At 39.3% G+C, this 21,703-nt stretch overlaps 1 protein-coding gene across 5 annotated transcripts in view; it reads left to right on the top strand.

Moving 5' to 3' along the window:
- Positions 1-21,703, top strand: part of gpp (DOT1 like histone lysine methyltransferase grappa) — a 277,074-nt gene that overhangs the window by 144,613 nt on the left and 110,758 nt on the right. For all 5 annotated transcript variants that reach the window (XM_071666497.1, XM_071666499.1, XM_071666495.1 and 2 more), the window contains one exon: positions 1,404-1,510. In XM_071666497.1, the coding sequence (XP_071522598.1) occupies positions 1,404-1,510 (107 nt within the window). The remainder of the gene's footprint in view (positions 1-1,403; positions 1,511-21,703) is intronic.

The raw sequence follows: 21,703 nt of genomic DNA, 5'->3' as shown, positions 1-21,703 counted from the left end.
GTATATGCATTGCTCTAATATGGCTGAATTGGTTTGACCTGGCATATGTGTCTGATATGGAAGAAAGTTTTGAACATCATGTGGAATAAGTGATGAGAGAGTTGTATATAGGTCTTAAGCTGTTTCATGTATGTTTTGTGTAATGAAAACCTGGCCTTTGACCTGACTCTTAAGCTTCGAGGCCAAGGGTCGTGCTTCAGCGGGTAGATGGAAAGCCTGGGACGCGCTACCTACTTGACTTTGGTATAGTACTGGAAATATTGAGGTAACACTCAAACAGGGCGGGTAACACTTTGAACAGGACAGGGGTAGCAATTGACCAGGACAGGGTAAGATTTATGCAGGGCGAGGTAACACTTGACCAGGATGAGGTAACATTCAAGCAGGGTGAGGTAACACTTGACCAGGATGGTAACACTCGACCAGGACGTGGTAACACTCAACCAGTGCAGGGTAACACTCGACTAGGATGGGATAACAGTTGCAAGTATAATTATAGGTTACTCATTAACAGGTTTCCAGGAATGTAACCTCATCAGTAAGCTGGGACAAGGGGCACATAGAGTATTAGGTCATTAACATTGTAAAGAGGAGACACTTATTTAGAAATAATCTATAAAAAGAAATCCTCAGATCAGGTGACTTTCTGTCATGAAGCTTTAGAATAGTGTCAGTAGTCCCTTCTTTAGAGGTTCATATATTTACTCTTGCAAACTTTAAAGTTGCAGAATGGCTGTGTAGTGTGTTGTGTATAGGAAGATTTGGCAGTTTAAGATTATAAAGCAGTAAATCTGAGAATTATGAAAGTCTCATTTCTCACTGTATGAACTTGTGATTTTTCCAGATTAGAAGACGTTGCTTGTTTCGAGTTTTCTGTTTAATTGAGTGGATTTCCATTCACCTATACTGGTGATAATGCCACTCAATATCTTTTCCAAGTGTGGGATTGAATTTGCTTTTTTGGCCGAAAGTGCTGAGAATAAATCACAATACCTTTATTGTAGTATGTCATGCTTGATCAGTGTTATTTTTTCATGAATGGTACTTACTTGATGATACAATACATTGCTCTTGTTATCCTTTATATCACAGTGTTGGAGTTGTTCAGGTAACATATTTTCTTGACGTGTCACTTTTTGTAGATATGAATGAAAAGAGAAAGCTCTCATATGTATCACATTTTTATAGGTTGAGTGACCAGCTCTGTGCACACCATTGTGATTGATGCTGCACTAATTTTCCTGACTCCCATCTCAAAACTATGTAATAAGTTTTAAGTGAAGAGTAAAATCACTGAACTTTGGTTGCATTCCATCAAAAGGAAATGGAGTTTAGTATGCTAAATAGATAGATTGATATTGGTATTATTGTATGCTAATTTAGTTTTTCCTTCCATTAAACAGATATTGGCACCATCATGCACGTGTCGGAATTGTCCCCACTTAAGGGCTCAGTGTCCTGGACTGGAAAACCCGTGTCCTACTTCCTCCACATAATTGATCGTACCAAGGTAAATGCCCACACAGGAAATTTATGCTTGGAAGAGTTCCATGCAACATTACCTCCCAACAGATAAGTAATGTTTTATGACCTCCCATATCTTTCCTTTCCCTAGCTTGTATCCTTGATTCCTTATCCTTACAATCATGTAACAGTAACCCACAGAACTTGGAAATAGCCCTAAACCAGCAACTGATCCTTATTTATCTTAACATGCTTTACTTATGCATTTGAAGTATGTAAGCTGCCCAGTTGCTAGTCACTGCATGTTCAAGAGGACACATTGGACATGAACACACGTAGGGGACCTGAAAGATAAAAGAAAAGAAAATCCATCAGTCTTTAAGTAACAGTGATCCCAGGCTGTGTCAGTAACCTTAAGAAACCAGTATCCTGTTATTCTCTTTTAAAATCCATGCCAGTTAAGCAGACAGAAAGCACAAACAGTCTGCTTTTAACACATTAAGCAAAAGAAGGTGCTTATGCAACTTTTTGTCAGATGTGGGTATTGCTTTAGCCTGAACTTCTGAAGCTGCATCTAGGGCTTCAGTCAGTGATGATAACAGTTCTCATTAGTTTGACTTGGTTGTTTATCTGTATTAGTATATGCTGTTTTTTCGGCTGCTACTCAGCTGGCATAACTATTTGTTTTAGGCTCATGTAGTATTGTTTTCATTCATGAGTCAAGTCTTTTGAATGTTTCTGTAGTCACCTTATGTAGATATTTTAGGTTCTCTTGGCATTGTATTAAATGTACATCCTAGCTTCCTTAACTGGGGATTCATATATTTTCATTTCACGTCTTTTCAAGATATTTTTAGGAATTACCTGTGATTTGATGGATCTTTTTTCATCTTGCTGAATGCTTTTAGGGTTAGGATGTTACTCTTCATACCTTCTATATGTTGTTAGGCATATATTAGTATATATACTTCTCTTTCTTTCTTTCTAGAGTTAATGCTCTTTCACTTTTTCATTGTTGTTCAAACACTCAAGTCCACTACATGTACTTGAAAAGTGTTTTTTGGATTCTCTGATATGTTTATATCTCTTTGAATGACTTTTGACCATACAATACTGCAGTTTTCAATTTTAATCCTTTTTTCCACACTTGTTTGCTGTTTTCCACATTGATGATGTAGTGTCAGGAAGAGGGAAAGAATTGGCTTCATTTGCTTACATCCACTCTCTAGCTGTCATGTTTAATGCACTGAAACCACAGCCCCCTGTCCACAACCAGGCCCCACAGACTTTTCCATGGTTCTCCTGAAATGTTTCATTTTCCCAGGTTCAATCTAGGGACAGAACTTAGTGCCTGCTATACCATATCACTCCAGTTTACTCAGCCCCATGCACACAAAACCCTTGTTTTTCCTGTACCCTCCACTTCTGACATATATATCTTCTTAGTCAATCTCCCCTCATTCATTCTCCCCATACGTCGAAAACATTTGATTGCACCCTCTTCAGCTCTCTCAATTATACTCTTCTTATTACCACTCCTCTCCCATAACCTATCATTTCTTATGCAATCATCCCTTCTAACCCCACATATTCTTCTCAGACATTTCATATCCAACACATTCACCTTCCTCCATACATTCACATCTGGAGCTCTCACCTTGCATCCATACAGCACCATTGAAACTATCATGCCTTCAAACATACCCATCTTTACCCACCCAGGTACTGATCGCTCTTTCCATGTATAGCTCAGTGCTCCTAGGACGTTTGCCCACTTACCCATCCTATAGTTCACTTCACTTCCATGGTTCCATTGGCTGTCATGTCCACTCCCAAATATGTAGAATGCTTCACTTCTGAGTTTTCTCCATTCACATTCACACTCTGACTAACCTGTCTCTTTCAGTGCTAAACCTAATACTTTACTTTCATTGACCTTTACTCCTTTCACACACTCTCCTAAACTCAGAAACTAACTTCTCTAGTTTCTAACATGAATCTGGCACCATCATTGTGTAATCAGCAAACAGTGACTGACTCACTTCCTAGCACCTCCATCCCTGACAGACTGCAGACTTACCCTTTTCCGTAAAACCCCAGCATTCATTTCCATCATCACCCCATCCAGAAAAAGTTTGAACTGCCATGGTGACGTCAAACATTTCTGCTGCAAATCTACTTCACTTGGAACCACTCACTATTCTCTCTTTCTTCTCACACTTATGCCTTACTCTCTTGATAGAAATTCCTCACTGCTTCTAATGGCTTTCCTCCAACATCATATGTGCATAACACCTTTTGCAGAGTATCTCTGTCAACCCTCTCATATGCTTTCTCCAGATCCATGAAATGTCATTTACAAATCCCACTGTTTCTCTTAAATATTTCTTGTACAAATTCTTCAAAACAGACTTATGATACACACATCCTTTACCACTTTTGAAGCCACATTGATCCTCCCCAATCTGATGCTCTGTGCAAGCATCCACCCTCTAAGTCACCACTCTCCCATGCAATTTACCAGGTACACACAACAAACATATATCTCTGTAATTTGAACATTCACTTTTGTCACCCTTGCCCTTATACTGTACCACTATACAGGTATTCTTTCAGTCCTCAGGTACTTCACTATAATCCATACTTGCATTAAAAATCACAAATAATCAATCAACAACAGTCACCTCCTTTCTTAAGAAATTCAAATGTAATACCATCCACTTCAACTGCCTTACATAATTATCATCTTACACAAGACTTTCATCATCTCATATATTCATTAACCATTATCATCTTTAGTTTTCTTTCCTGTTTCAGAAATCATTAATGTCATACTACTTATTAATCTTAATGGAGAGCATTATCTTAAGGGTGTGCTCCTTAAGTTCAAGTTTTTCATTTACAATTATCCCAAATCTTTGCCACGAACATAACAATCTATTTCTTTTCCTGTTGAAGCTTTGTAGGCAGACTCTAAGATATTGTTAATTTTTCCTTGATTTATCTCTTTTGATTTCTCATTGTTAAATTCTGTTGGAGTCTCTTCTGGTCATATGTATATAGTATAGTTTTTTCATGGTCTGTCTTATTTTCTACTGCTGTACTCAGTTTTGTCTCATCAGCAGAGCTCCCAACCCCTACTACTCTCTTTTGTATTCTCCTGTGTCAGACACCATGAATACAAAGAGTATCAAAGCTAAATCCATTCTTTGTGGGACAATCAAAAGCACTTCTTCACCAGACATATTTCTGTTTGTAACAATCTTGAACTTACTACTGTTAGAAGTTTCTTGATCCATATTTATATTTTCCCTTTGATATTTTGTGTAGCTACTTTCTTTTGTATTACTGTGTAATTTACTTTGTCACAGCTTTTGCATAATATAGAAAGTATCCACCTTTCCTTCTTTTTGGAGTTTTATGTACATCATTATTGTTAGGTAGTAGTTGTTCTTGTATGCTTTTACTAGGTGCAAAACTATGCTGACCTTCATATATGAGTTTGTTGTTTATATGTTCTGACTTACATTTACTTATTTCTCTCAGATTCTGTAATCAGATGTGATGTCCTGGCTATTCTATATTTTGGCAATAGTTTGGGTTTCCCTTCATGTAATTTTGTGTATATTGGAGGGGAAGAAAAGTTAGTTGAAGAATTCTGAGTGGAATCAATGATAAAGAGTGAAGAAGTTGAAGAATTTTGAGTGGAATCATTGATAGAAGAGTGAATAGGTTGAAGAAAGATCACTTGTGGACAGAAGAAAATTTGTAGGTGATAGAACAGACCCCTGAAGGACCTCAGTGTTGATTAGAATGACTACTGTGATAGAATGAGTTGAAACAAAACCATGCACTAAAAACAGAAAGAAGTGGAAAAACCAGAGGAAGGAAGTTCAGAAGCAGGGTCTGGTTTCCTGCCTTTTTATAAGATGGTAACTGCTTAGCTTCATTATATTTCCCTTTTCATGCTAATTTTGTTTGGATTGTTCTTGAATGCATTATTTTTTGTAGAGCAGTCTACCCGCTTGAGCAGTTTGAGGGGATAGTGCTAACATGATATGATGGTGTATGTCATATAACTGACACAGCTTGGTGAACTGTTCTGTGATAATTGATGGATTATTCTTATCACATGCATTTTCATACTTACCACCAGTTCCTGTGACAGCAAGGTAGCCTCAAGGACAGACGAACAGTGTGGCCTTACTTGCTTATATTTGCTCTTTAGTTGTTTTGTATATATGTATAATGTACTGAAACTATAACTTCTATAGCTTCCCATCTGCAGTTAAGCCCCACAGGCTGTTCTGAGGTTTCCTGAGTCTACTTGATACGCCTTGGCTTAGACCAATGACAGCACTTTTCCCCTTGTACACCACAACACTGTAATTCATTCTATTAGTGCATGCCTCCTAGTTTTCTGTATGCAGTGGCACTGATAGTTCAAAGACACTTTCACTTCTTTCCATCAACTTTTTTGTCTGCCCCTTCCTCTTACTCTCCACACTTCTAATAAGTATATCCTCCTAATCGATCTCTCTTTTCTCATGTATTATATTTTTCCAAACCATTTCAGCACACCCTGGTCAGCTCTCTGTCATCCTCCATGTACCACCACACCTCTCTTTTACTCTGATGTTTCTTGTGCTGTCACAGCACATATAATCCTGAGGCATTTCATTTCTAGCATGTCCTCTCACTTCCATTCTTTTGCATTCAGGCCCTCCCATCCATACATCATACCTACCCTTGGCCTGACAGACACTTACCTCTCCTTCCACACACTCTTCAGTGCACCTGGGAGTTATGTGCCCTATCCCAAGCTATGACTCTTTCAGACCTATAATAAACAACCATCCCATCTCAGTCTTGAACTCCATTCACCAGAGCCACACCCATCTGAAACTTTATTCTCCAGACTGACGAGCACTCTCCAGACAGACGAGAGGCTCACCTGGATGTCTTCTCTTTAGGCATCATCAACATTGTAAACATTTGTTTAACATTTCACAGGAGAATTCATAGCTGAGATGCAGCTTCCATGCTGAAAACATTGAACACATGCTCCTCAACTGTCTTGTACTTACCCTGTCTGGACGGCATACAACACCATGTTTCATGCATACATGATTGCATATGCATATTTACTTATTTTATTTTTTATTAATTTACTTATTTATAGTTTTAATGGTCCTATAGGTATGTTTATGTCCAGTGCAGTCTTGTGGACACTTAGGCAAGTAATTTAGCAGTTCACGTATTGTTATGGGGAAAAAGAAATCATTCCTTTTGGAAGGTTTTTTCTTTTGTCCCCTATACATGCTAAGCACAGCTGATAATTATTTCATACACAGTGCACTTCATTTTTATACTTATTTTGTAGATCTTTTTGGGAGAATAACCATGACCTAATCATGAGGTAAGCAGTTATTTAAAGCTTATTTCATGGGTGTTGATAGTAGTGACTGATAGATCACTGAGACTGGTGTGTTTCTAGTTCATTATGAGAGCTTTTAAAGTATGTTTTGGAAGCATTTGATTATATTTACATAAATAGCATACTTTTCTTCTGTAGTCTTTTGTCCTTGTTTACTTCATTTATTGTGATTGATGGCTGCTGACAAATCCACTTCATAAGTCTAATGGATCTTTCATAGCCAAAAGGGGAGTTATTTATACATGGCTGGATTTTTTTACAAATCATCTTTAGATGTGTAGGTATTTTGTAAATATAATAGGTATTGACTTTTGTCTGTGACTAGAGCCTCCATCAGAAAATGAATGCATGTAGAATTCTAAGTTATGCTTATCTATTGAATGATAATTACTGATCATAAAAGAGGCTACCTCGCTGAAGCAAGGGATAGCGATGCTGTTTTCCTGAGGGGCGGGGTAGCGACAGGAATGGATGAAGACAAGCAAGTATGTATATGTACATGTGTATGTATGTAGTGTCTGCATATGTGTATGTATAATATGTATGTATATGTTGATATATGTATGTACATGTGCGTATGTGGGTGTTTATGTGTAATTTATTTATTTTTATTATACTTTGTTGCTTTCTCCTGCATTAGCAAGATAATGAATGGCCCAACCCACCCACATACACTTTTATATACGTAAATGCCCAAACACACACATATGCATACCTATACATTTCAACTTATACATACAGATACATACTCAGACACATACATATATACACATGTACATATACATACATACTGCCTTCATCCATTCCCACCGCCAGCCCACCACACATGAAGTGGCACCCCCTTCCCCCTGCGTGCGCGGGAGTTAGCGCTTGGAAAAGACCACAAAGGCCACATTCGTTCACACTCAGTCTCTAGCTGTCATGTGTAATGCACCGAAACCACAGCTCCCTTTCTACATCCAGGCCCCACAAAACTTTCCATGGTTTACCTCAGACGCTTCACATGCCCTGGTTCAATCCATTGACAGCCGTCCACCCCGGTATATCACATTGTTCCAATTCACTCGATACCTTGCACGCTTTTACCCTCCTGTATGTTCAGGCCCCGATCGTTCAAAATCTTTTTCACTTCATCCTTCCACCTCCAATTTGGTCTCCCACTTCTCGTTTCCTCCACCTCTGACACATATATCCTCTTTGTCAGTCTTTCCTCACTCATTCTTTCCATGTGACCAAACCATTTCAATATACCCTCTTTGGCTCTCTCAACCACACTCTTTTTATAACCACACATCTTTCTTACCCTTTCATTACTTACATATGTGTATATGAATGGATGGGCCATTCTTCGTAAGTTTCCTGGCACTACCTTGCTGATGTGGGAAACAGCGATTATATATGATAATGATAATGATAACAAAAAGGCACCAATGGCAAATGACAGTACGAATCCTGTAAAAGATTTAGACGTTTGACAAATACTTTTTGATTTTATTTTGGACATGTTCTTTTACTGGAGAAAGGTGAAACTTAGTACCAGATTGGTGATTTTTTTAGAGATTTATTTTAGAAATCAGAATTAGTAATAATAATTCCTTGACTGTAGACATGGAGGACTTGTTAGACTTATGGTGGATTCTTGGCAAGTTTCATTTCAGTCAGCTTGATATTAAAGGAGAGGTATGCAGATTTAATTGTTTACAAGAAAGGGTAGAAAGAAGAAACATGGGGGAAAATATTTCTATCTTATATGAGAGACAATTAGATTGCTTGAACTAGAGATGAAAATGGTAATCATTTGTTGAAATATAGTAAACTTTCCTTAAATATACTTTGTTACACAGTGGAGCTTTGGTTAATAAAGTATTTGAATTTTCTTTCTGAAGTACTAGACCTATCCTATCTGAACAGTTCCATAGCCAACCATCACCTCTAAAGAGAAGTAGAAAGCTTATCTTCAGGAGTCTGTTACTCAGAGATTCCCCCTCCCCCTTGAAAAACAGAATTAACAAAATATATACTGTACACACCAAAATTATACAACAGGCATTAAACATCTGTCCTCTCAACTGTTGTAAACTTCAGTCCACCTGATGTATACCTGTCTGAAAGAACACTCACCTGCCCCAAGAATCTGTTCCATAGGGCTCTTACAGTAGTCACAGGTCATAAGATGTTGTGATGGTGTGTTTGTCTATGTTGGTTGAGCTCAGTACAGGGCAGTTAAGGAGTAAATGTTCAATGCATAAGTTACATCTTGGGCATGACTGGTCCTTTGATGTGTTGGAACAGGGTTTGTAATATTGGGGAGATGGGTGTTGCCCAAAACACAGATGAGAAAGTATGACTTGAAAGTGTATGGGGAGTGAATGGTAAAACATTGCTGTGTGGAACACTATTATCAGATTTCTTGGAATTAGTTTGATTAATCTGATGATAGGCCAAAATGATCCACGCTCAAGATCACTAACAACAGCTTTGATAAGTACAGTATAGTTTCTGTTTATGAATATCAGTGCACTGCTGTACCATTACATTGTAATAATGTTTATTAGTTAAAGTACAAATTGATATTTTTTCAGTACAAATGTAGAGGAAAAGAAATAGAATATTTTTGTTGTTGTACATGCTCACCATGCTACTGTTTTAGAAAACAGATTTCTGTATTTCATTGTTCTACAATTTCATCTCCATTTTTGAGGAAGATTATCTATGCATTGGCACATACATTCCCTCATTTGTGAAAAAGATCATTTATACATTGGCACATATATTCCCTCTCCTACTGTGGAAGTTTTTACTGAAGCCTACCCAAGTGACATCCATATCATTTTCATTGATGATGTGATCCCAGATTTGCCTGTCAAAAGCACTGCAAAGATCATTGAAATCTGCTAGGAAAAATCTGGTGTTGTTTCATTACTCATATTGACCAATTGTTGACGAGTTCCTTGTGTGTAGCAAGAACTAAACCTAATATATTTTCAACACAGGTGGGATTCTGAACTATTTGTGGTAGGTTACTTCCAAGGAAATTTAACAAACTGGCTTATGTGACACCAATGCACAAAGGAGAATCCAAGCCAATACCCTAAACAATACAGTCCAATTAGCTTAACTTTTATATGATAAAGTCTTTGAAGGAGTGATTAAAGGACATATAGTAAGGCATTTAATCAAGCACAGCTACATGCACAAAACTGAAAATGGATTTTTATTAAGAAAAAGTACACAGAGTTTATTATAATGACATATATGAAAGCTTAATTAAATAGAATGAACACTTTTTTTCTTGATATTGCAGTGCATTTGACAAAGAACTACAAAATTTTGTTTGATAAAGTAGTTAAACAAAACATTCAGAGTAAGATAGGAAGATGGATTAAAGAGTTTTTAACTAACAGCAAGTTCAAAGAAATAGCAAACAGTAACATGTTTGAGGAAGATGAAATTTTAACTTGGGGTGGCACAGTTTAGGGGAATAGCCTCGTTACTCTATATTTGATAATATCAGACATCAGCAACAAAGTAAAGGAAAGCATAGTAATAGTAAGGAGCTTTAGTGATGACATTAGTAAGTAAAATGATTGGATCAGAAACTGATCAAAGGACTTAGATACAATTTACAAGTGGGGAAAAGTGAGCTTGATGGAATTAATCAAAGATAAATTAGAGCAAATAAGTTATGGAATAAAGAAGATTACCGTGGGAACACCATATAAAGAAGACCCAACAGAAGGCAGTGGAATTGAGACAAATGCAAGATTTGGGTGTCATCATAGATGAGAAACCAGAATGTAGACAATATATTGGGATGATAGCACTATTGAGTTCGCACTGAGTGGTAGGATTTTGAGAACTTTCACTACAAGAGACAGAAAACTGTTGAATCTGTTAATGTATAGCTGAGAAGCAAGTTTGAATACTGCTAATGTTTAAGTAAGCAAGTAAAACAAATAGACTAAACAAATAAGAATTTAGAAGCACTTCACCAACAAAATTGAGAGGTTGGAACAAAAGAACTAGCTCAGATTCCAGAAAGAACTGAACTAGATAGTCTAGAAAGAGGTAAAGATACATGGCAATCTTAGAGTGGTAAAAAGGAAAATGTATTAAACCTAAAAGCACATCAGCAAGGAAGATTTAGAGGTTCTTAATATACTAGAATGCTGTGGAACATATGAAAAATAAATCAGGAACAAATTTATGAAAGCTCAGCCAGGAAGTTAGAACAGTTATTCAGGATAATGCCATGAGAAATAAGATACATGCATGGCATGACTACAGAAACAGTAAGGAACAAAATTTATGTGGTTGAGATCAGTTCCAGAAGAACCCAGAATAGATAATTATGTAACCCTGGTGGGAGGAGAGCAGAACAATATTACTCATCAAGCATGACCTATGGGGAGCACTACATGCCAGCTTTACCCTCATAGAATTTCATTGTAGTGACACATAAGTAGAAATTTACTCTTGTCTGTCTTGTAAAAACAATGGCTTCATTTGCTATCATGCATTGTCTAGCTTTCATGTATACACCTGGGACTCAACTTGCAATGGAGTAAAGTTCCTGAACACCTGTTGCAAAGTCAAAACCATTGTAACCCATGTCATAAGCATCTTATATTCCTGACGAGAAATTTTCCCTCTGTATCCCTTATGAATCAGCCTTATGTACCTGTGACAACTTAGCTTACCACTCACTCATATACAGGACCGCATTTTGTCATGTAATATTTTAGATGATATGTAATGAAAACTTCATGAAAAAGGCAATGCACTGATACATATTGGTGAGGGCTGTAGTGATTTTTGGAGTGGGATTACATTTACTGGGAGGGAGAGGGAAGGGCTCTTGAGTTGTCTGCATTAGTCTAATTATGTGTATTCCTTTGGGTATCTTAAACATTCCTTCCAGACATTTAGAAATGCCAACACTTACCTTGGATGCAGGAAGTGATGGAATGGTGGTGATAAAAACAAACATGTTTCTCAGTAGGATACAAATCAAATGTTATTTTGCTGTGACATCATCAAGATATGCATGATAAGAATAGAAATTCCTTAAATTATGATGAGACACTTTGATATTAAAAGAGAAAATTGACATGACATTGAATACTGCCCATGTACTCCTCGCTTGTGTGTAAGGCGACTAAAAAGGGTGGGAGCAAGGGTCTGGAGATCCTCCCCTACTCTTTTACTTTCCAAAAGAAGGAACAGAGAAGGGGCAAAGTGAGGATTATTCCCTCAAGGCTTAGTCATATGTTCTTGACGCTACCTCACTAACGTGGGCACACACACAAATATACATACCTACACAGCTTTCCATGGTTTACCCCAGATGCTTCACATGCCCTGATTCAATCCACTGACAGCATGTCAACCCCGGTATACCACATCAATCCAATCCACTCTATTCCTTGCCCTCCTTTCACCCTCCTGCATGTTCAGGCCCCGATCACACAAAATCTTTTTCACTCCATCTTTCCACCTCCAATTTGGTCTCCCACTTCTCCTCGTTCCCTCCACCTCCGACACATATATCCTCTTGGTCAATCTTTCCTCACTCATTCTCTCCATGTGCCCAAACCATTTCAAAACACCCTCTTCTGCTCTCTCCCATTTTCGCCCTTCACTGAAGTTCCCATTTGCTCCCTTGTCTTACGCACTTTATTTACCTCCTTCCAGAACATCTTTTTATTCTCCCTAAAATTTAATGATACTCTCTCACCCCAACTCTCATTTGCCCTCTTTTTCACCTCTTGCACCTTTCTCTTGACCTCCTGTCTCTCTTTTATACATCTCTAACTCAATTGCATTTTTTCCCTGCAAGAATCGTCCAAATGCCTCTCTCTTCTCTTTCACTATTAATCTTACTTCTTCATCCCACCACTCACTACCCTTTCTAATCAACCCACCTCCCACTCTTCTCATGCCACAAGCATCTTTTGCGCAATCCATCACTGATTCCCTAAATACATCCCATTCCTCCCCCACTCCCCTTACTTCCATTGTTCTCACCTTTTTCCATTCTGTACTCAGTCTCTCCTGGTACTTCCTCACACAAGTCTCCTTCCCAAGCTCACTTACTCTCACCACCCTCTTCACCCCAACATTCACTCTTCTTTTCTGAAAACCCATACAAATCTTCACCTTAGCCTCCACAAGATAATGATCAGACATCCCTCCAGTTGCACCACTCAGCACATTAACATCCAAAAGTCTCTCTTTCGCGCGCCTGTCAATTAACACGTAATCCAGTAACGCTCTCTGGCTATCTCTCCTACTTACATACGTATACTTATGTATATCTCGCTTTTTAAACCAGGTATTCCCAATCACCAGTCCTTTTTCAGCACATAAATCTACAAGCTCTTCACCATTTCCATTTACAACACTGAACACCCCGTGTATACCAATTATTCCCTCAACTGCCACATTACTCACCTTTGCATTCAAATCACCCATCACTATAACCCGGTCTCGTGCATCAAAACCACTAACACACTCATTCAGCTGCTCCCAAAACACTTGCCTCTCATCATCTTTCTTCTCATGCCCAGGTGCATATGCACCAATAATCACCCATCTCTCTCCATCAACTTTCAGTTTTACCCATATTAATCGAGAATTTACTTTCTAACATTCTATCACATACTCCCACAACTCCTGTTTCAGGAGTACTGCTACTCCTTCCCTTGCTCTTGTCCTCTCACTAACCCTTGACTTTACTCCCAAGACATTCCCAAACCACTCTTCCCCTTTACCCTTGAGCTTCGTTTCACTCAGAGCCAAAACATCCAGGTTCCTTTCCTCAAACATACTACCTATCTCTCCTTTTTCCACATCTTGGTTACATCCACACACATTTAGACACCCCAGTCTGAGCCTTCGAGGAGGATGAGCACTCCCCGCGTGACTCCTTCTTCTGTTTCCCATATTAGAAAGTTAAGAAAATACAAGGAGGGGAGGATTTCTGGCCCCCCGCTCCCGTCCCCTCTAGTTGCCTTCTACGACACGCGAGGAATGCGAGGGAAGTATTCTTTCACCCCTATCCCCAGGGATAATATACATGTATATGCATATATATATTATTTTTTTTTTTTTATTATACTTTGTCGCTGTCTCCCGCGTTTGCAAGGTAGCGCAAGGAAACAGACGAAAGAAATGGCCCAACCCCCCCCCCATACACATGTATATACATACGTCCACACACGCAAATATACATACCTACACAGCTTTCCATGGTTTACCCCAGACGCTTCACATGCCTTGCTTCAATCCACTGACAGCACGTCAACCCTGGTATACCACATCGCTCCAATTCACTCTATTCCTTGCCCTCCTTTCACCCTCCTGCATGTTCAGGCCCCGATCACACAAAATCTTTTTCACTCCATCCTTCCACCTCCAATTTGGTCTCCCTCTTCTCCTTGTTCCCTCCACCTCCGACACATATATCCTCTTGGTCAATCTTTCCTCACTCATCCTCTCCATGTGCCCAAACCATTTCAAAACACCCTCTTCTGCTCTCTCAACCACGCTCTTTTTATTTCCACACATCTCTCTTACCCTTACGTTACTCACTCGATCAAACCACCTCACACCACACATTGTCCTCAAACATCTCATTTCCAGCACATCCATCCTCCTGCGCACAACTCTATCCATAGCCCACGCCTCGCAACCATACAACATTGTTGGAACCACTATTCCTTCAAACATACCCATTTTTGCTTTCCGAGATAATGTTCTCGACTTCCACACATTTTTCAAGGCCCCCAGGATTTTCGCCCCCTCCCCCACCCTATGATCCACTTCCGCTTCCATGGTTCCATCCGCTGCCAGATCCACTCCCAGATATCTAAAACACTTCACTTCCTCCAGTTTTTCTCCATACAAACTCACCTCCCAATTGACTTGACCCTCAACCCTACTGTACCTAATAACCTTGCTCTTATTCACATTTACTCTTAACTTTCTTCTTCCACACACTTTTCCAAACTCAGTCACCATATACACATACACACACATACACACATATACACACATACACACACATACACACATACACACACATACACACATATACATATATATACATATGAAAAATGAAAGAAATGATTTAGGAAACTGAAACTTCTAGCTTGAAATGAAATGAAAAAAATGAATGTCACATAATGGGTCAACCTCTGGCTATGGAAAAGGGAAATGTATAATTTCTTTACACAAACGTCAATAGTAGTTTTCATCAATTTAACCACTGTATCATACTGCCTGGTCCACTTCTCTTATCATGAAACAGGAATATTGGCTTACGATGTTTCTCAGTTTTCTTCATTACACAAAAGTACAACCATATCTTGGATTACATGAGGGTAGGTAGTTGGTCATCCGCCATAATAAAGCCTTGACAGACCAAAAATTTATCTGGACCTCAACTTTTCCAGTACATTTATGAAAAACACTTTTTTGCTTTCCATCTCTATCACTTTGAAAAAAAAAAAGAATAAGCTTCAGTGTCTAAGCTACATTTTTTTTCCAATTTCACTATTTTCTTGTCAGAGCACCATGTATGAAAACTATCACTCCAGTAACACAACTATAAACATTTACTTCCCCTTTAAAAAAGTTCTGGGGAAGTCTGTCTCGATACACTGCGGGACACTCTACCACCTGGCGAGGTTTGTGTTGCAATGGTTCTTGATTCACAAATGTAGTAGCATCACTGGTGGGCGGAAGAACATCTACCTACCTATCTACAGTAAAACCCATTATCCATATCTTGAGACAATGAAATGTTCAAAACAATATGCGTTTTACAATTTCCACTGGCAACCCTCAATTTTCCAGAAAAAATATATTATATTTTATTATCCCTTGGGGCTAGGGGAGAAAGACTATACTGCCCACATATTCCCTGCATGACATAGAAGGCAATGGGAATGGGTGGCTGGAAATCCTCCCTTCCAGTATTACTTTCCAAAAGAGAGAAAAGACCATGGGACCAAGTGAGGATTTTTCATTTTAAGGATCTGTCATTTGTTCTTGGTGCGACCTTGCTCATTTAGGAAGTGGCGAGCATGTATGAATATATGTATGTGGGTGAGTTGTGCCATTCTTTTGTCTTTTTCCTTGCACTATCTCACTAATGCGGGGCATGTTGGCATATGTTATTATTTTATTTTATTATACTTTGTCGCTGTCTCCCACGTTAGCAAGGTGGTGCAAGGAAACAGACAAAAGAATGGCCCAACCCATGCACATACACATGTATGTACATACACGTCCACACGCACATTTACATACCTATACATCTCCACGTATATAGAAGTTTCAGTTTTCTAAATTGTTTCTTACATTCTTCATATGTATATATATGTATGTGTGTGTGTGTGTGTGTATATGTGCATATGTATGTGTATGTGTGTGTATGTGTATATGTATATATATATATATGTATATTATCCCTGGGGATAGGGGTGAAAGAATACTTCCCACGTATTCCTCGCGTGTCGTAGAAAGCGACTAGAGGGGACGGGAGCGGGGGGCCAGAAATCCTCCCCTCCTTGTATTAACTTTCTAAAATGGGAAACAGAAGAAGGAGTCACGCGGGGAGTGCTCATCCTCCTCGAAGGCTCAGAGTGGGGTGCCTAAATGTGTGTGGATGTAACCAAGATGTGAAAAAAGGAGAGATAGGTAGTATGTTTGAGGAAAGGAACCTGGATGTTTTGGCTCTGAGTGAAACGAAGCTCAAGGGTAAAGGGGAAGAGTGGTTTGGGAATGTCTGGGGAGTAAAGTCAGGGGTTAGTGAGAGGACAAGAGCAAGGGAAGGAGTAGCAATACTCCTGAAACAGGAGTTGTGGGAGTATGTGATAGAATGTAAGAAAGTAAATTCTCGATTAATATGGGTAAAACTGAAAGTTGATGGAGAGAGGTGGGTGATTATTGGTGCATATGCACCCGGGCATGATATATATATATATATATATATATATATATATATATATATATATATTATTTTATTTATTTTGCTTTGTCGCTGTCTCCCGCGTTTGCGAGGTAGCGCAAGGAAACAGACAAAAGAAATGGCCCAACCCACCCCCATACACATGTATATACATACACATCCACACACGCAAATATACATACCTATACATCTCAATGTACACATATATATACACACACAGACACATACATATATACCCATGCACACAATTCACACTGTCTGCCTTTATTCATTCCCATCACCACCTCGCCACACATGGAATACCATTCCCCTCCCCCCTCATGTGTGCGAGGTAGCGCTAGGAAAAGACAACAAAGGCCCCATTCGTTCACACTCAGTCTCTAGCTGTCATGCAATAATGCCCGAAACCACAGCTCCCTTTCCACATCCAGGCCCCACAAAACTTTCCATGGTTTACCCCAGACACTTCACATGCCTTGGTTCAATCCATTGACAGCACGTCGACCCCGGTATATCACATTGTTCCAGTTCACTCTATTCCTTGCATGCCTTTCACCCTCCTGCATGTTCAGCCCCCGATCACTCAGAATCTTTTTCACTCCATCTTTCCATCTCCAATTTGGTCTCCCACTTCTCCTTGTTCCCTCCATCTCTGACACACATATCCTCACTGTCAATCTTTCCTCAGTCATTCTCTCCATGTGACCAAACCATTTCAAAACGCCCTCTTCTGCTCTCTCAACCACACTCTTTTTATTTCTCATTACCCTTTCTAATCTGCCCACCTCCCACGCTTCTCATGCCACAAGCACCTTTTACACAAGCCATCGCTGCTTCCAAAAATACATCCCATTCCTCCCCCACTCCCCTTAAGTCCTTTGTTCTCACCTTATTTCATTCTGTACTCAGTTTCTCCTGGTACTTCCTCACCCAAGTCTCCTTCCCAAGCTCACTCACTCACCACCCCAGCATTCTCTCCTCTTTTCTGAAAACCTCTACAAATCTTCACCTTCGCCTCCTTAAGATAATGATCAGACATCCCTCCAGTTGCACCTCTCAGTGCATTAACTTGCTGCCCTTATTCATTTCTGTCGCCCCCCCGCCACACATGAAATGACAGCCCCCTACCCCCGCATGTGCACGAGGTATCACTAGGAAAAGACAACAAAGGAAACATTCGTTCACACTCAGTCTCTAGCTGTCATGTATAATCCACCGAAACCACAGCTCCCTTTCCACAACCAGGCCCCACAAAACTGTCCATGGTTTACCCTGACACTTCACATGCCCTGGTTCAATCCATTGATAGCAAGTCGACCCCTGTATACCACATCGTTCCAATTCACTCTATTCCTTGCATGCCTTTCACCCTCCTGCATGTTCAGGTCCCGATTGCTCAAAATCTTTTTCACTCCATCTTTCCACCTCCAATTTGGTCTCCCACTTCTCCTTGTTCCCTCCACCTCTGACACACATATCCTCTTTGTCAATCTTTCCTCACTCATTCTCTCCATGTGACCAAACCATTTCAAAACACCCTCTTCTGCTCTCTCAACCACGCTCTTTTTATTACCACACATCTCTCTTACCCTTTCATTACTTACTCGATCAAACCACCTCACACCACATATTGTCCTCAAACATCTCATTTCTAGCACATCCACCCTCTTCTGCACATCTCTATCTATACCCCATGCCTCACAACCATACAACAATGTTGGAACCACTATTCCTTCAAACATACCCATTTTTGCTTTCCAAGATAATGTTCTCGACTTCCACACATTTTTCAATGCTCCCAGAACTTTTGCCCCCTCCCCCACCGTATGATTCACTTCTGCTTCCATGGTTCCATCCATGTGATTGTCCAAAACATGTTTACCAAATGGTGTCCTAGCTTCGTTTCTTCAATGTATATCAACTGACTGTTATATTTCTCTCTTGTGTCTCCCCTGATGATGTGATTATTACACGAAAGTGCACTTGGGAACTTATCATGTTTCATTTTCCCCATGGACTCATAAGAATATTTTGATCACGCACAAAATTGTGATTCTTTCCAACATATATATGTGTGTGTGTATGTATGTATATATGCGTGTATAGGTGCTTATGTTTACCACCGATTTTCTGGCAACCGATGGTTTGGCACCTCCTTTAGTCCTGACAAAATTACGTGAGGGAACTTGAAATTACCGTGGCCACCAGACTAGTTTACTGGGCGGCCACAGATAGCATTGTGTGTAGGGTGCGCTTATTTACATTCTTTACACTGCACTTGGTGGTGATACTGCTTATTTTGCTTTAATTTATCCCTAGTTATGGCTTCTAAGACATATGAGAGTGTCAGTCATGGTGTCAAATGTAAACACAAGTCCATATCGATCCAAGATAAAGTAGAACTGTGTGAAAAATGGTCCTTGGTGTTTCGATGCGTAAGCTGTGTGACATATACAGTATTGGTTCATCAACTGTTTATGATATAAAGAAGCAAAGGGAGACAATATTGAAATTCCATGCAGACAGTGATTTCTAGAAGCAAATGACGATTAGAAAAACTATGAAAGATGGTAAGAGTACTGAGCATGATCGAGGATGATGGAATGGTTTTGACAGCGTCGGAGTGATGGAGTGGACTTGTCAGATAGCATGATAATGGACCAGGCTAAGATGTTTCATGAAGAACTTAAATCATAACATGAGCTTGACTATAGTGAAGGATGGCTTCAAAGATTCAAGAAGCATCATGGAATTTCCATGAAGAAAGTGTGTAGAGAAAAGTGGTCTGCAAACCACAGAACTGCTGAGTATGTGGACGAATTTGCAAAACTCATAGCTGATGAGCACATCCGTCCTGAGCAGGTGTATAATGCATACAAAACTGCAGTATTCTGGCAATGCACACCTAGGAAAACACTAACAACAGAAGATGAAGAAGACCCACAGGATTCAAATGGGTGTAACTAGGGGAAATAGTGCCCATGGCAATCACTGAAATTGTGCCCCTGTCCAAACATATGGCACTAATATATTTTATTTTTTATTACCTCCACCAAGAGATTATGTTTTTACTGGCGTTTGTTTGTCTGTGAGCAACTTTCAACAAAAGCTATGAACAAATTTTGATGAAATTTTTCGGGAAAGTCAGATATGACACAAGGACCAATTGATTAGATTTTGGGAGTGATTTGAATCATTGTCTGGATCCAGGACGCCATTATGGAAATATCAATTTTTGTGAATAACTATTGAACTGATAATGATATCAATGTGATTCCAAATGCCAAAGATATGTTTTCATGGTTAAGAAGTCTAAATCTTTAAGATTTGAACCATTGTCTGGATCCAGGACACTATTACGCCACTGGCGCCCCCTTCAAGTTGCGCCCAGGGCACCTGCCCTATCTGCCATGCCCTAGATACGCCACTGGATTCAAACAGTCTAAGGACAGACTTACTATCTTAGGGTGCTTAAACATTTGATATTTCTTTAATTTGAGTTTCTAGCAGTCCATGGTATACTTTAGACACGTGGGATATGTATAATTGGTGGGTTAGAGATGTGTTGATGAATTATTACATGACCACGGTTGGTGCGGCAAAATGGTTAATCTGACAAGGCTTTGGAACCAAGAGTGCCGGAAAATTGGTAATGTGCCTGTATATATGTGTATATGAGCAGATAGGCCTTTATTTGTCTGTTTCCTGGTGCTACCTCACTGATGTGGGAAATGCTGATCTTGTATAATAAATGCAAATGAGTATAGATAAGTCAGAAGTGTTGCAAGTCAAAGCTTTGCAGCCCAAGGCTTTGTTGTAATGTACTAAAAGCAGAGCCTGAAATTTACAGTTGAGTCACTGACATATCCGTGCTGAATCTTGACTACATTTACCTCTGTTCAGCCCAGTAGCAGCTCATTTCACCTTACGCTGTTCCATTTCTTTATAGTATATCTAGTACTCTGTTCCTTTTGGCTGTAGCAGCAATATTGGTGATGGCTACGTTGTGTGAAGAGGCCCATGGAGGAATCACACCCAGTGTTTGTCCTTGCTGAAAGTATTTTCAATTAACCCTTAATCTGCCCTTAATTTGACATTCATTTAGGGACTGCTGCTATTGTCACATGACAAGTTAACTTTTCTTCCCCTATTTAGATATCCAACTGACTTATTGTACCATTAGTAACCTAATAGGGGTCTCTGTTATTGCCAGGAAGGCAAGGAAAACTTTCCTGATTACTCCTACAACCACTATTACATGTGCATCTGCATTGACATTGACCTGCTGGTCATATGTACATATTGTCCATGTGAAAGATGTGTAGTTTGTTTTGATGCCCTAAGTTTTAAGATAACTACTTGTGAATCAGTTTTTAAGGCAGTTAATGTAAAAAATGTGAAGAAATAAGTGACAGAGAGTGATTTTAATAGGATTATGTAAGGATTAGAAAGGCCAGCACAGGAGTTGCCCCTGTTGACCTTATATTTGTGGGAGAAATTACATAAGATTTGTGCCAAATTTTCTCTGTGTAATCATATCATGCTCCAGAATGCTGGTAATTCCAAAGACGAAAACACATCCAGTATCCTTTGTACATGTGCGAACAATTTAGCATCCTCACCCTTATAATCATGTGAAAGGTTTAGTATCTCAAAATATGTTCTTGTTATTCACCATTGATGCTGTTTCTCTGTATGAAATAAGAGTATGCATGAAATAAAAGTGTGTATGGCATAAAAGTTTTCAGTATAAAGAGAGAAGCAAATCCTTCAAAGTCCTCCCCATACTTGCCAGCCATTCTCCCTCACACTGTTTGTTGGTGCAA

This window comes from Panulirus ornatus, chromosome 11 (assembly GCF_036320965.1).
Source record: "Panulirus ornatus isolate Po-2019 chromosome 11, ASM3632096v1, whole genome shotgun sequence".
NCBI lineage: Eukaryota > Metazoa > Arthropoda > Malacostraca > Decapoda > Palinuridae > Panulirus > Panulirus ornatus.
This window is presented reverse-complemented; position numbering and strand designations above follow the sequence as displayed.